At 37.6% G+C, this 13,411-nt stretch overlaps 3 protein-coding genes across 4 annotated transcripts in view; 2 read left to right on the top strand and 1 right to left on the bottom strand.

The window, feature by feature from the left end:
• Positions 1–277: 277 nt before the first annotated feature.
• naa20 (N-alpha-acetyltransferase 20, NatB catalytic subunit) lies at positions 278–3,611 on the top strand. Its single transcript, XM_067418746.1, has 6 exons — positions 278–399; positions 906–930; positions 1,046–1,136; positions 2,150–2,285; positions 2,459–2,604; positions 3,348–3,611. The coding sequence occupies exons 1-6, from the start codon at positions 347–349 to the stop codon at positions 3,431–3,433; spliced, it is 537 nt and encodes a 178-aa protein (XP_067274847.1). The 5' UTR covers positions 278–346; the 3' UTR covers positions 3,434–3,611.
• Positions 3,612–4,219: 608 nt separating this feature from the next.
• crnkl1 (crooked neck pre-mRNA splicing factor 1) lies at positions 4,220–13,036 on the bottom strand. Its single transcript, XM_067418174.1, has 14 exons — positions 12,900–13,036; positions 12,598–12,750; positions 11,867–11,958; positions 11,623–11,781; positions 10,786–10,952; positions 10,140–10,318; positions 9,889–10,059; positions 7,946–8,137; positions 7,807–7,866; positions 7,481–7,561; positions 6,392–6,631; positions 5,490–5,591; positions 5,156–5,404; positions 4,220–5,071 (listed from the first exon to the last, which is right to left on the bottom strand). Exons 1-14 carry the CDS (start codon positions 12,945–12,947, stop codon positions 4,667–4,669), a joined length of 2,298 nt encoding a protein of 765 aa, XP_067274275.1. The 5' UTR covers positions 12,948–13,036; the 3' UTR covers positions 4,220–4,666.
• The window catches only part of cfap61 (cilia and flagella associated protein 61), a 31,604-nt gene continuing 31,168 nt past the window's right edge, over positions 12,976–13,411 (top strand). The window contains exon 1 of one of the 2 annotated variants that reach the window (XM_067418171.1): positions 12,976–13,143. The gene's annotated coding sequence lies outside the window, so the exon portion shown is untranslated. Of the gene's footprint in view, positions 13,213–13,411 lie in introns of both variants that reach the window. The other variant, XM_067418170.1, reaches the window with a different exon arrangement.

Below are 13,411 nucleotides of genomic sequence, written 5' to 3'. Positions count from 1 at the left end.
AATAAAATATATAATAAAAAAGTAACCTTGTGAAATAAATACATTAAAATAATAATATAATGTCAAATAATAAAAATAAAAATAAAAAATATATATTCAAATAATGATAAAAACATCTAATAAAACAAAACAAATAAATCAATACAATTAAAAATCGAATTAAATTAAAAGTAAATACACTGATAATAAAAATATTTTTAAATAATAAAAAAACGTTGTATTGAACAGAAGCTGCATGTGTATTTTCCATCATGCCGACAGATGTCGCTGTTTAAAAGGACAACAGAACGTCACACGCGTGACGTAGAGGTGAGAGGTCGGAGCGTCGTCCTGCACACACGAGAGAATGACAACATTACGAGCTTTCACGTGCGATGATCTGTTTAAATTCAACAATATGTGAGTAATACAATTACAAATTATATAACAGCAATGTTAATCACCATTTCAAAAAAGTACTGCAGCGTTACCATCGTAAAGTGAAAGTGACTATGAGAAGTTACCCTCATTTTAGTACCATAGTATCACCAGCAAGCAGCTTCATTTTACTATGGTAGCGCTACAGCTGTTAAATGTTCATATTCAACATATAAGATCATATTTAACATGGCGATGCTGCACAGTCTACTAACAGAACGTATTTTATCAGAGTATTTACAAAGGACATGTTCAAAAAACGTGGTTCTTTCTGTTACTAGATTGAGCTGCTTATACTAACGTAACGTTATATTATGTAACGTTACATGTTCTATAACATCTAGTGATATCCGAGGTTTACTTATCATTTTAATATTGTATTTGCCCACATATGTCTATGTTATATCTGATTTAGGTTTGTCTACATGCTGTTCATCAGTATATGAGATTGTGATATTTACATTCATTTGTGTATTTGCCTCCCTCAGTAATCTGGACCCCTTGACAGAAACTGTATCCTTTCAAACAATTACGAGCTGAAATGCTGATTATCTCTAAAATAACCAGATATTGTCTGATTAATCAGCCTCTCACCAGTCTTTTTTCTTAACTTTCATTCATTGCACAGTATGGAATTCCTTTCTATCTTCAATATTTGGCTCACTGGCCGGAGTATTTCATAGTCGCAGAGGCTCCAGGAGGGGAACTGATGGGCTACAGTGAGTGAAATCTGTTTTTAGTTTAACATTTTAGCTGAGAGTGCATTTAAAGGGTGAACATTCAGGCATTATTTACTCACGTCTCGTTTCAAACCTGTATGACTCTCTCTTCTGTGGAATAAAACAGACATGCTGTTTCCTATACATTGAAAGCATTGGCTGAGGAACAGACAGAAATTTTATTTAACTTTTAACAAAATCAATACATTTTTCTTATTCCTAAATGTGTGTGTGTATGTATATATATATACATACATACACACACATATATATATATATATAAAACAAGATTAAATACATGTATTTCATTGTTACATACCAGAATGAGTTAAAGGAGACGGATTGATGAGGTCATCTGGGGGAAAAAAAGGTTGTTTCAGAGGTGTAGCAATTATTACTTTTTGATTCAAAATTATGACAACAAAACATTTTCTTTGGAAAAACAATTCACTGATGAATCGTTCACAATAAGACCAGCAACTAGGGTTATTAAAGGTTAGTTAAAAAAATTCCTTAAAATTCTGTCATCAACCTGTAAGACTTTTCTTCATCTTCAGAACACAAATTAATCTTTTAGACAAAATCTGAGATTTCTGTCCCTCCATTGACAGCTACGCAACTACCCTTGTGACGCTTCAGAAAGTTCATAAAGAGATCGTAACACTAATCCTTATGAATTGACCGCTTTAGTCCAAGACTTGATTGCGTTATATGATGAACAGATTGAATTCAGCCTTTTATTCACATTTAAACATTCATCAACTCATGCATTAATTGTGGTAAACAGAAGCTCAAGCATGTTCAACTTGAGGTGTGAGAACCAATGTTATGCAGCACGTTTGAGCTTCAGCGAGAACCAATGAGGATTCTGAAGATAAAGAAAAGTTACAGGTTTGGAATGACATGAGGGTGAGTGTTTAATGACAGAATTATCATTTTTTGGGTGAACTATCCCTTTAACAGTCAGATTGGAGTGTGTATATATAACCTGTATGTCTATGGCCATCCTGTAGTCATGGGAAAGGCAGAAGGGTCCGTAGCCAGGGAGGAGTGGCATGGGCACGTCACCGCTCTTTCTGTGGCCCCAGAGTTCAGACGACTGGGTCTGGCTGCTAAACTCATGGAGATGTTAGAGGAAATCTCAGAAAGGTAGAGCAAACTGCACAAAAGCATCTGTAATGCATACAAAAAATAAAAGAAGGCAATAAAGACTGCAATCATATTATTTAGCTGTAACATTACGTTAAGGAAATATATTGCTGACATTATATCTGTGTCCCGATTCTAAACATTGAGTTATTTTGTGTTTCTCTTCTGTTTAGGAAGGGCGGATTCTTTGTGGATCTCTTTGTGCGGGTTTCCAACCAAGTGGCTGTGAATATGTACAAACAGCTCGGCTACAGCGTGTACAGAACGGTTATAGAGTATTACTCTGCCAGTAACGGTGAACCTGACGAAGATGCTTATGGTGAGCTATTCATTTATTGTTTAAAAGTTTGGGGTCAGTATTTAAAAAAAAAAAGATATTTAAACATTCACTCAGCAAGAAAACATTCAATTGTCAAAAGTGACAGTAAAGACATTTACATTTATAAAACATCCTTTCTATTCGTCAAATCATTCTAAAATGTGTCATGTTTCAACAGAAAGCAGTGGATTAAGCAGCAACTGTTTTCAGCACTGATAATAATAATAATAAATCATCCTATTAGAATGATTTGTGAAGGATCATGTGACACTGAAGACTGGAGTAATTATGCTGTAAATTCAGCTTTGATCACAAAATATATTCAAACACTTATTTTAAATTATAAAAAAATATAACAGCCTTAGTGAGCAGAAGAGCCTTCTTTTATAAACTATTAAGAATCTTACTGACCCGAAACTTCTGAACGGTTATTATTTGAGGCAAGCATCACTGTTATTACTGGTTATATTCAAGGTTAGAGATTTTAATTAACCACCAACCTTAAATATTGAACTCAAAGACAACGCATAACTCGTCTTGCAACATTTGTGCTGCTAGTTAACCGTTCTAATCAATCAGACTTACAATTTTCACCTGGAAAACAGTAAAAAGGGCAGAAAAAATTACACTTAAATTACAACATTATCAGTGTACTAAAACTCACAGAGAATCGTAGTATCACAGCAAAGCTAAACTCACGTTTATGCAAAATACTGATTTGAACTGTTCTTTCATTTTGACAGATATGAGGAAAGCTTTATCCAGAGACACGGAGAAGAAATCCATAATTCCACTTCCACATCCTGTCCGACCAGAAGATATTGAATAACACTAATATGTGGCTCTCTGAAATGACCAAAAGCCAACTGGGAAACATTTGCTGATTTGAAATGTCAGAGAGTCACTGCTTTGAACAGATTCTTTGAGTTGTTTTCTATTGGGTTAATAAAGCTGAAATTAAAGGACATTGGAACTGTAGTTACATGAAATAAAAACATGAAAGCTTGGCTGTTTTGTCTTTTAGAAACAAAATATAAAGGTTTTGTTTAAGTTCTACTGGAAACTGTACCAGTCAGAGCCATTTACTATTTTGCCTATGATTTCCTCAATGGTTGTCACTGAACTTTCGGTATCACTTTATTTTACAATCCTGCTATGCATATACATACGATGTACTTATTATAGTAATAACTAGGTACTTACTCTGAACCTACCCCTAAATCTAACCTTAACCCCTGTAGTTACCTTACATTACCCAGTACTTTTTAGGAAAGTACACTGAAAACATACAGTAAAATAAAATGCAACCAAAATTTTCTAATTTTCCCTGTAACTGAAAAGACAGTCAAAATAAAACAAGGGAAGACTTTATGGAGATAAATAAACTTTATCCTATATATATATATATATATACATAGACAAATGTTCATTCAATTATATTATCCATGATGATGTGCTAAGTATTTTAATGTGAATATACACTTTAATAACTAATTCAAGAATGCAGAGACAGAATCCAGAGTACTGAAGCTTTGCATGGATATATATATATATATCCATGCAAAGCTTCAGTACTCTGGATTAAAATACTTAGCACATAATCATGGATAATATAATTGCATGAACGTTTGTCATGATTCGCTCTGATTATTCAACTACGTCGTAAGCGATGCTTGTGATTGCAAATCAGCTCAAGGATGCCAATTTAAAGTCGCAAAGAAACGGAAGTAGTGACAGATCTTCTGTATTGTGATGATGCACATCCAAGCATAACAGATTGTCTGTTGTTTCACCGAAAGATCAATTTATGACATTTTGATTAAAAATTCAAAGAGTTCAAACATGTCAAAATGAATCATGCATGGATTCATTGCTCACAATAAGATCTATAATATGCATTTGCAGAAAAAAAATGTATTCCACGACTTTAAAGTGAACTGGTTTTACTTTTTTATCAAATAAAAACAATGATCGGCACAAGTATATTTGGTTCGCACCTTTATTTTGTTACAAAAGAAATGACAAAGAGTCAAATAATATGTTAACTTCCAACCACGCCAGTTCACTGTTTTTCTGCATCCGCCTTTGTTTGTTCGGTCTTATCTTTGTCATCTGGGTGGTCTTTATCACTCTCACCGTCACTGTCGCTGCTGCTGCTGCTGCTACTACTACTGCTGCTACTACTCTCATCATCATCATCACGATCGTCACAGTCATTTTCCTTCTGCTCCCTGTGGGCCGCAGGTTCCTGCTCCTCTGGTTCTGAGGTCTCCTGTGGTTCCTTTCCTTCAGGAACCTGCTGTTGTTGTTCTTCATCATCATCATCATCTTCTTCCTGCTCTTCCTCATCCTCCTGCTGCTGCTGTTTCTTCCACATCTTGGCCATGGCCAGCAGTTTGAGGTTGGGCTGATTGGCAGCATCCTCTGGGAAGATGTAGTCGTAATATTCTTCCCAACCTGCATCCGACTAATAAACCATCGACAGTGTTAGTTATGACTATTTGATGCAAGAATAAAAACACCCACAAAATTGACACGAAAAGACTCTCACCCCGTCCTCTGCTGTGAGCTTCCTCCTCTTCTTCACCTTCTCAGGCAGGAGTTTGTGGACTCTGTCCTTGTTGGCGAACGATCCGAACTCCTCCTCAAAGTCTCTCCAGGACTCCAGCAGCATCAGACGCTCCTCCTTCTCCTCACAGCCGTGCATACTCTTATTGGCCTCTTCGTAGATCTGTCTGCACCGCTGTATGCGGTCATCGCTGTCAATGGACATCTCAAACTGGGCATAGCTGATCCAGACCTACAATACAACGAGATTGAAAGCAAATGAGCCAGATTGATATTTAAAATGAGCATGCTGTGTTTCCATTATTTTGATTGCTCACTTTGACATGTTGAGTACGCTGTAACAGTCTCTTGTACAGTCCTCGTGTGTTATCGTATTCTTCTTGCTCGATCTCAAAGTCGATGTATGACTTCCACAGCACCTGATGTAAACAACACAGTGGGGGGGGAAAAAGCATGCGTTTTATGTTGAGTAACATATTTGATATATCAGGATTTTATGGCTCATATAGAGAGAATAAGGAGTTCATACTAGAGGGAAAAACATCTTAAATTTTATTTAGACTTCTAAACTGATCAAAAATTTTTATTTGGTGCAGATGCTGAAATTTACATGCCCAAAAAGATAAAAATTCTGATAGCTTTTACGTTTTCTTTAAAAGAAACTACTTTAGCTTAAATCACATAAATTGTTTGATTTAAAGTGATATAGATATCTCCCAATAATACGTCTTAATAAGATAATATTTAAAAACTTAGTTTATGATCAAAGATCTGCAGTTTCAAAACACATATTTACAATAAATAGAATGATGATTGAGAGATGAATAAATAAACCTTCCTTAAAAAGCCTGATGGATCATATTTTTGATACTTATATTTGAACATGATTTAAGGGATAGTTCTCCCAAAAATCAAGCCATCCTAGGTGTATATGACTTTCTTCAGCCAAACACAATCTGGGTTATATTAAAAAAAACATCCTGGCTCTTTCAAGTTTTATAATGAGCTTCAAAATCTGTTACCATTCACTTCCATTATAAAGCTTGGAAGAGCCAGGATTGTTTTAAATTTTAAAATCTGATTGTGTTTGACTCAAAGAAGAAAAGTCATATACAGCTAGGATGAGTAAATTCAATTTTGGGTGAACAAGCCCATTAAACTTTAACACAACCTAGAAGGAACCAATGACTGTGAAAAGAGAGATACATTAAGTTCTGACCTCTGGCATGTCCAATCGTGGTTGTCCAATGGCCAGTTCAAATATAGCTCTGGCCCGTTCTGTGTCTCCCAGGATTGTCTCCAGCTCAGCAAACTTGATCCATGTGGTGCAGTTCTCTGGACTGAACTCCAGGTACTTCTCGTAGAGCTTCCTGCAGCGGTCAAACTCCCTCAACTGTAGCTCCAACTCGATGTAGCCTTTAAACAGTTTGTTTTTGGGACACTTTCCGATGGCTGTGCCCTGATAGGACAGAGGTCATACACTACCTTATAATAAACTTGAACTTAAACCATTCAAAAGTTTGTATCTATTCTAATATTATAAATGTTACTTTTCATCAATTGCATGCGCACTTGCTGAACAGTGGTGTAAAAGTGTATAAAGCAGTGTTAGGCCTAGTCCACACGTACACGGGTATTTTTATTACCGGAGTTTTTCCTCCTCCGTTTTAAAAAACAATCGCGTCCACACAAGCACGGTTTTAAAAAAAATTCTGTCCACATGAGAACGCAAAACTATGCTATGATTGGCTGCCTGATTTCCATGTGGGTCCCATTCACTGCACCGATGCACATTGCACTGACTGAGGGATGCCATGGGCTCAAGTGAAACACTTCCTACAAGTTCCTTTGCTTTGGACTCAGTAACAGGTAACCGTATACACAGGTGCAGGGCCGAAGTGGACTGTAATAGCTTTACACACTTGCTTTACTATTTTGTATTATTGCATTATTGCATAACTGAACATGTATCTATATACGTGTGATAAGCGCTGTTAGTGGAGTCCACCGCATAGAATCGACTCACGTAAATCAAAAGGAGATGTGGAAAATCTGATATCACACAAAGGAAAAAACGGCGCGCACTTCAATTTAAAAAGCCGAAATCTCCGGTTTCACCATCTACACGACAACGCTGTAACCGGAGTTTCTAAAAATCTTCACCCTGGCCGGAGTTTTCAAAAAAGTCCGGTTTTAGTAACCGGATACAGCGTTTGCGTGTGGACGAACAGCCAAACCGCGTAGAAAAAGCTGCGGTTTTGAAAATACCCGTGTTCGTGTGGACAGGGCCTTAGATTGAAACACTTACCATGCCTCGTCTAGCATTCTGGAGGTTTTTTTGTCGGATTTCAAACTGCCCATATAAGAGCCAAATCTTGGCAAATGTAAACTGAGAATAAAAAAACATGTATAGTTAGAAAACTATCAAAAATAGTCAAACTTAGACGTGGTAGCTACAGCATAACATAAAATCCTTTTCACAGAACAAATAAACCGTCAAGCACGACATTGTCCTTTTTCAGCTGTTGAAATTGTAGCAAATTCTCCACAAAGGATTAAGGATTATTTCACCACAAATTACATAAGGTTGTGTAAATAATGTTTTTACCACCATTAAGACAATGATAATTTTACCTTTTTGTGTGGTATAACCTCCAGACATGCCTGGTACACCTGCCTCGTTCTCTCAGGATCCTAAACAAAATGTATTCCATCAAACCCAAAACATGTACATGTAATCACTAGGCTTTACTGATCGCTGAATGCTTCATACCTTGACCTCCAGCTCCTCATAGAGAGCATAGTTAATCCACAGGTAGATGTAGCGTCTCCAGTGTCTCTTCTCTTGAATGGGGGGCATGTTGGCTATCGCTCTCTCATACACCTCTCTAACCGTGTCCGGATCGGCGTCACTCTCCACGAGGCGCAGGTAATCAAACCAAGCATCATAATTATGGGGGTTGGCCTATACAGGAGGAAATTATGTTAATTACAACACCGTGTCATTGAAGGGGGGGTGAAATGCTGTTTCATGCATACTGAGCTTTTTACACCTTTAAAGACTTGGATTCCCATCCTAAACATAGACAAAGTTTCAAAAACTAATGTTGGACGTTTGATGGAGTATTTCTGTGTTAAAAATACTCCTTCCGGTTTCTCACAAGTTTCGGCGAGTTTTTTTCGAGTATGGGTCTACTTGACGTTAAATAGATCGGAAGGTCCTTGTATGGGCCGTACGTGCTCTTATCCCGGTAGGGTGCGCGCGCGCGTAACTAGAGGGAGAGAGAGGAAATGCACGCTGTAAACAGTCTCTCAGGTGCAGATCCAGTCGTCCGTGAACACTTATGACGCGCCGCGCTCCACTTTATTCCTATGGGTGACGTCGAGCGACTTCAACGCTTCAGCACAGCATTGCGGGAAGGCAGCACTGCATTTGAACCGATTTGAACGCAGAAATGACGGGAAGCTTCAAGGCATCGCTTCAGTCGCGTCGCAAAGTGGATTTCCACGGTCACTGCTGTCACAGGACTTCACCAAATCATACCAAAGAAGTGTGTTTTTGACAGAGCGGTCCTACTTTGGAAGATGCCGGTGAGTAAATCAACTTCAAATGTCTCTGCTATTGGCTACCGTCGCATGAGTAAACATCAGTAAACGATACGATCGCGTGCTTCGTCATTCAAATGCGCTAACGGTTACTCCATTGTTGTTCTGTTACACTGACTCTGACGTGCAAAACCGTTTTGCTTGCTACCTCTAAGGTCTAACGTTAGTCACATACAATAGTCCATAAACCAAATCATGTCCTCATAAACTGCGCGTAAAGACCATAGACTGTAAAAAATTTTACACAAAGGCCCCTAAATACAGTACATACCACAGAGACGGACATCCTGATGTTGCCGTTTCTCCTGTTCAATTTATTTCAGCCTCAGATTTGATTGTGGATCATTATCTGTATTAGCTGAGATAGATGGGTTTCTCCACGCTTGAGGACGTCACCGCTTTGCGCGCTTGTCATTCTTTAGCTCCGCCCACACGATACGCCTCCAGGCGCTCGTTTTTTTCCGGAAAGACTCGGTACAGCCCATATTTCTTTTATAAATATGATAAAACTAAAGACTTTTCGGAGATATGAAGGATGCAATACTACTCTATAGGTACTCAAGATTGACATGAGATTGACTGAAACTGAGTGTTTCACCCCCCCTTTAAGCAAGAAACTGATGCTTTGCATTTAGGCAAAACTACAAACTGGTTTAGCAAAGATTCTTTCCAAGTCATATTGATGTTTTTATTAAAATCTAGACCAAGACTGTCAGCATTATGAAATTTTGAGGTTTTGTAGTCATAAATAATTACAATTTATTTGTTGTCACTTACAGTGTAAGATTCATATACATATGAAGTAATTTAATCACAAAGAAAAAACTAAAAATGTTTGCAAAGCATTCATACACATTGTACTATGCAGAATAATCTCATAAATGTAAACATTTAATTAATATTGTCATAATATATTAAAACATTACAAATAATACTAATAATTAAATAGTTAAATAACATGCATTTCAAAATTATTTAACAGTAGTACATTCTTTATTAATGTCTTTACTTTTCACGTGGGATTTTAAGGGCTTTAGTATATTCACTTAAAACGTGAGTCTTGACCAGGCGTTTATATAATTATAATAAATCTATGCATGTTTTGCCCACCTTGACTTCCTCTTCATACTGAAACCTCCTTTTGCTGACGATCACGTCTTCGATTCCTCTCCTGTCTCCAAACCTCTTCTCAAACACGGTGTAGTTCTTAAACAGCTCCTGGGCCTGTTGCTTGGGGATTCGGTCCAAAGCGTATTTATAGATAATGCGAACTCTCTCAAACTGAAAGACACAAAGCGAATGGTCACATGTGAACAGGGAACATCTTGTTCATTGGATGACACGAACACGGGACATCATACCTCTTTCTGCTTCTCCTCAAATCTGGCAAAAGCCACGTAGAGGCTCTCGCTGATGTGATCCTCTCCAAAAAACTCCACGGCTCTCTCAAACACTTTCCTCCCGAGAGCGATGTAGCCGTGCTTCTCTTCAAAGTTAGCGTACTTGATCCAGTTCTTCACTTCAGGATGGACCATCACGAGTGCTCTGCTGTTAAGGAATATAACTAATTTTTTTATGTAACAGCCATTCAATCTCAAATGAATATTTTTTTTATATTTATAGATATGTAATATGTAAATGTATGATGCCATTCTCAATAATATATTAATATCTTCACGACTTATAGATGCATTTAGCAGATTAGAGCTGGGTGATAGCAGAGTTTACATTTTGCAATGATAAAAGCAATCAAACAGCTGAGATGTTATATAGAACAGCGTATTTTGCACTACATGAATTTACTGTTTTTATGCGAATAAAGCTGGAAAAACTTATAAATATCCAACTTTATACAAAGAGCTGGATTATATAGTTACATTTCGCAACAAAATAAAGCAAGCCATTGATATTTGCTGTATATATTGCTTTATGTGAATGTACTGTATATCGCCAGATAAAGTTGAATATAATATTTCAGAGTAAAACCGATCATTCATGAAAGGATATAGCTCTCATAGATGCTGCGGGCCTTGTCCACCTCCTTATAGCGCAGCTCAAAGTTAATATAAGAATGCCAGGCCTGTTCCTCCGGCTCCCACTCCATCCAGCGCTCAAACACCTGCCTGCAGCCGGCAACGTTCCCCAGCATCTCCTCCATATAGGTGTACTTGTACCTGGTGCATAAACATATGAGTCACAAGAAGAAAAAACTGGAGTATCTTTGTCTGAATACATTACTGTCTATATAATCTAGGGTAGTCAAAAGTAACCAAAAGTAATCTGTACTTTGTAACCAAGTAGCTACAGAGATTGTAAACATGATGATATGGTATGATGGGTATATTTGGTAGCTCACTGATAGGCAACACTGATAGGAACAAATGCTTGTAATGCTTTGTGTATTTAAAAAGAATGCTCTGCAATGAGCACCAAAGGTTTCCATTTACAACACATTTTTTGAAGTGTTGGTTATTGTAGCCAATGACAGACAGATCTGTTGAGTGCATGAACACAATGGCCGATTATAGTTCTCACCACATGCTTTAAAGTTCTGCAGTCGCGAATCCTTTTCTTTGTAAATGCAAACTAATAGACCTTGCACATAACATATGCATTTCTTTGTCAATTTTATTCCAAATTTATCACTTGATCTTTTAATAAACAATGTTTCCTTATTACTATTTCAAGGCTACATGCACACATGCATTATAAATAATAAAGTAATTTAATTACATTTTAAGAAAGAAAGAAAATGGTTCTAACAGTTTATGCTATGGTAACAAAATTGGTACTAAGAACCTGTAATTTTGGTACCGTAACAACCCTAATATGATCATGACGTACCAGAACTGATTCACACGGGGCAGGATTGTGATGGCTCGGTCCCAGATGTTGCGAGAGTGATTCACCTGCCGGTTCTTCATCTCCATCTCTGCATACTTCAGCCACAGCGTAATATTGCGGTGATCCACGTCGAGCGCACGCTCGTAGATGGAGCGAGCTCTAAGGACAATAAATAAATAAAAAACAGTTACGGAAATCACCCCATGTCCACAATTCAAACAGTAAGAGCTGAACAGAAACTCACCTCTGGACCTCTTGCAGGCTCTCCTCCCATTGTGCGTACTTGATCCAGTTGCTGATGACAGTTCTGTTCTTCCTGATGTTGTCTTCAAACCCCTGTGTTGAGAAAATGAATTAACTTCATTGTTTTATATAAATATATATGACTAGATCATGAACCATGGCAAGTCATGTTTTTCTATATGATAATAACATTGCTTTTGGACATGAGGTAATATCATATTTTTCTGGAAATGTACAATGCAATTTTAATGTTTTATGGCATGCACCTGGCTAACACTATTTGCACTAATATGCTTATTGGAGCACATACTTTGACAACATCAATGTTTTCTGGGTATGTTCCATGGTAATATTATGTTTTTAGACCATGAACCATGGCAATATCCTGTTCTATGTCAGGCACCTTCCTAATGATATGCTTTTAAAGGCACATATCATGAAAACACCTACTATAGTAATGTCATGTTTTTAAACCATGAAACATGACAATATCATGTTCTATACCATGCTAATTCATTGCTTTTTGAGGCACATGCCTTGACAAAACCATGTTTTCTGGACATGTACTATGGTAATACCATGTTCTGGCAAATGTCAATATCATTGTACATGTAAATAGTAAGCATACAGCACTATGGTATACATCAAATACCATGGTACTACCTTTAGATAGCATGATGTATTTTTGCAAGTAATGTCGTGATCATATACACATACAGCGCTCGCTCATACCTTTCTCTTCCTCAGTTTATAGTCGTTGAGCTCTTCCTTGTCTGTGATCTTCTGTTTGGGTGGAGGAGGCAGCAGCTCTAGCTCTCTCTCTTTCGCCTCTCGGAGCAGCTGCTCTGCGGTGATTTGCACCTCTGCAGGGGCTTTATTCTTCACCTGAACACATAACGCACAACGAATACACGTTTAGACAACATTTAACTCCACCTCAAAATATGATACAGCAGTTGTTCACAGAGGAACACAACACAAGAACTTCACGTTGTTTACATGCTAATGCTAACTCGCAAAACATTATCTGTTACCTTCGCCACTTTCGGGATCCTCTGTTTACCCGCCGCCGTGGACGCCATGATTATTACGCTCCTGTCACTTGAGTATAAGAAACCTTTACGTGATTATTTAAGTTTTTAAACTTCGATAACCCGCTAAAGCATCCGCGACGTCTCAACGCCGTGTGTCGCGAGTCGCGTAGATCGTGACGCGCGCTGTAACCTCTGACGTCACGAGCTGAGTCTCGTCACCATGGTTACAGGACGCCTGCTAACGGTTAGCGTTAACTGCAAACGAATTATTACTTGAACTTTACAGCTGGTTTTTAATATTCTCACACGAAAGGTCTGTTCATATTGCATTTATATTATGTTTTCTTCATTGTAAATGAATGAACACTGTTTTCTTGTTTACTGTGTACGAGTGACTAACCTCAAACTAAAGATAATAACGTAATTGATTTGGTTAGCAATTGAGTGTGTCTCAACATTTGACTTGTAGTGCAGACTTGAAAAATATATACGTCACACAGTTTATGTCTTTA

The sequence above is a fragment of the Pseudorasbora parva genome, chromosome 15 (genome assembly GCF_024679245.1).
Source record: "Pseudorasbora parva isolate DD20220531a chromosome 15, ASM2467924v1, whole genome shotgun sequence".
NCBI lineage: Eukaryota > Metazoa > Chordata > Actinopteri > Cypriniformes > Gobionidae > Pseudorasbora > Pseudorasbora parva.
This window is presented reverse-complemented; position numbering and strand designations above follow the sequence as displayed.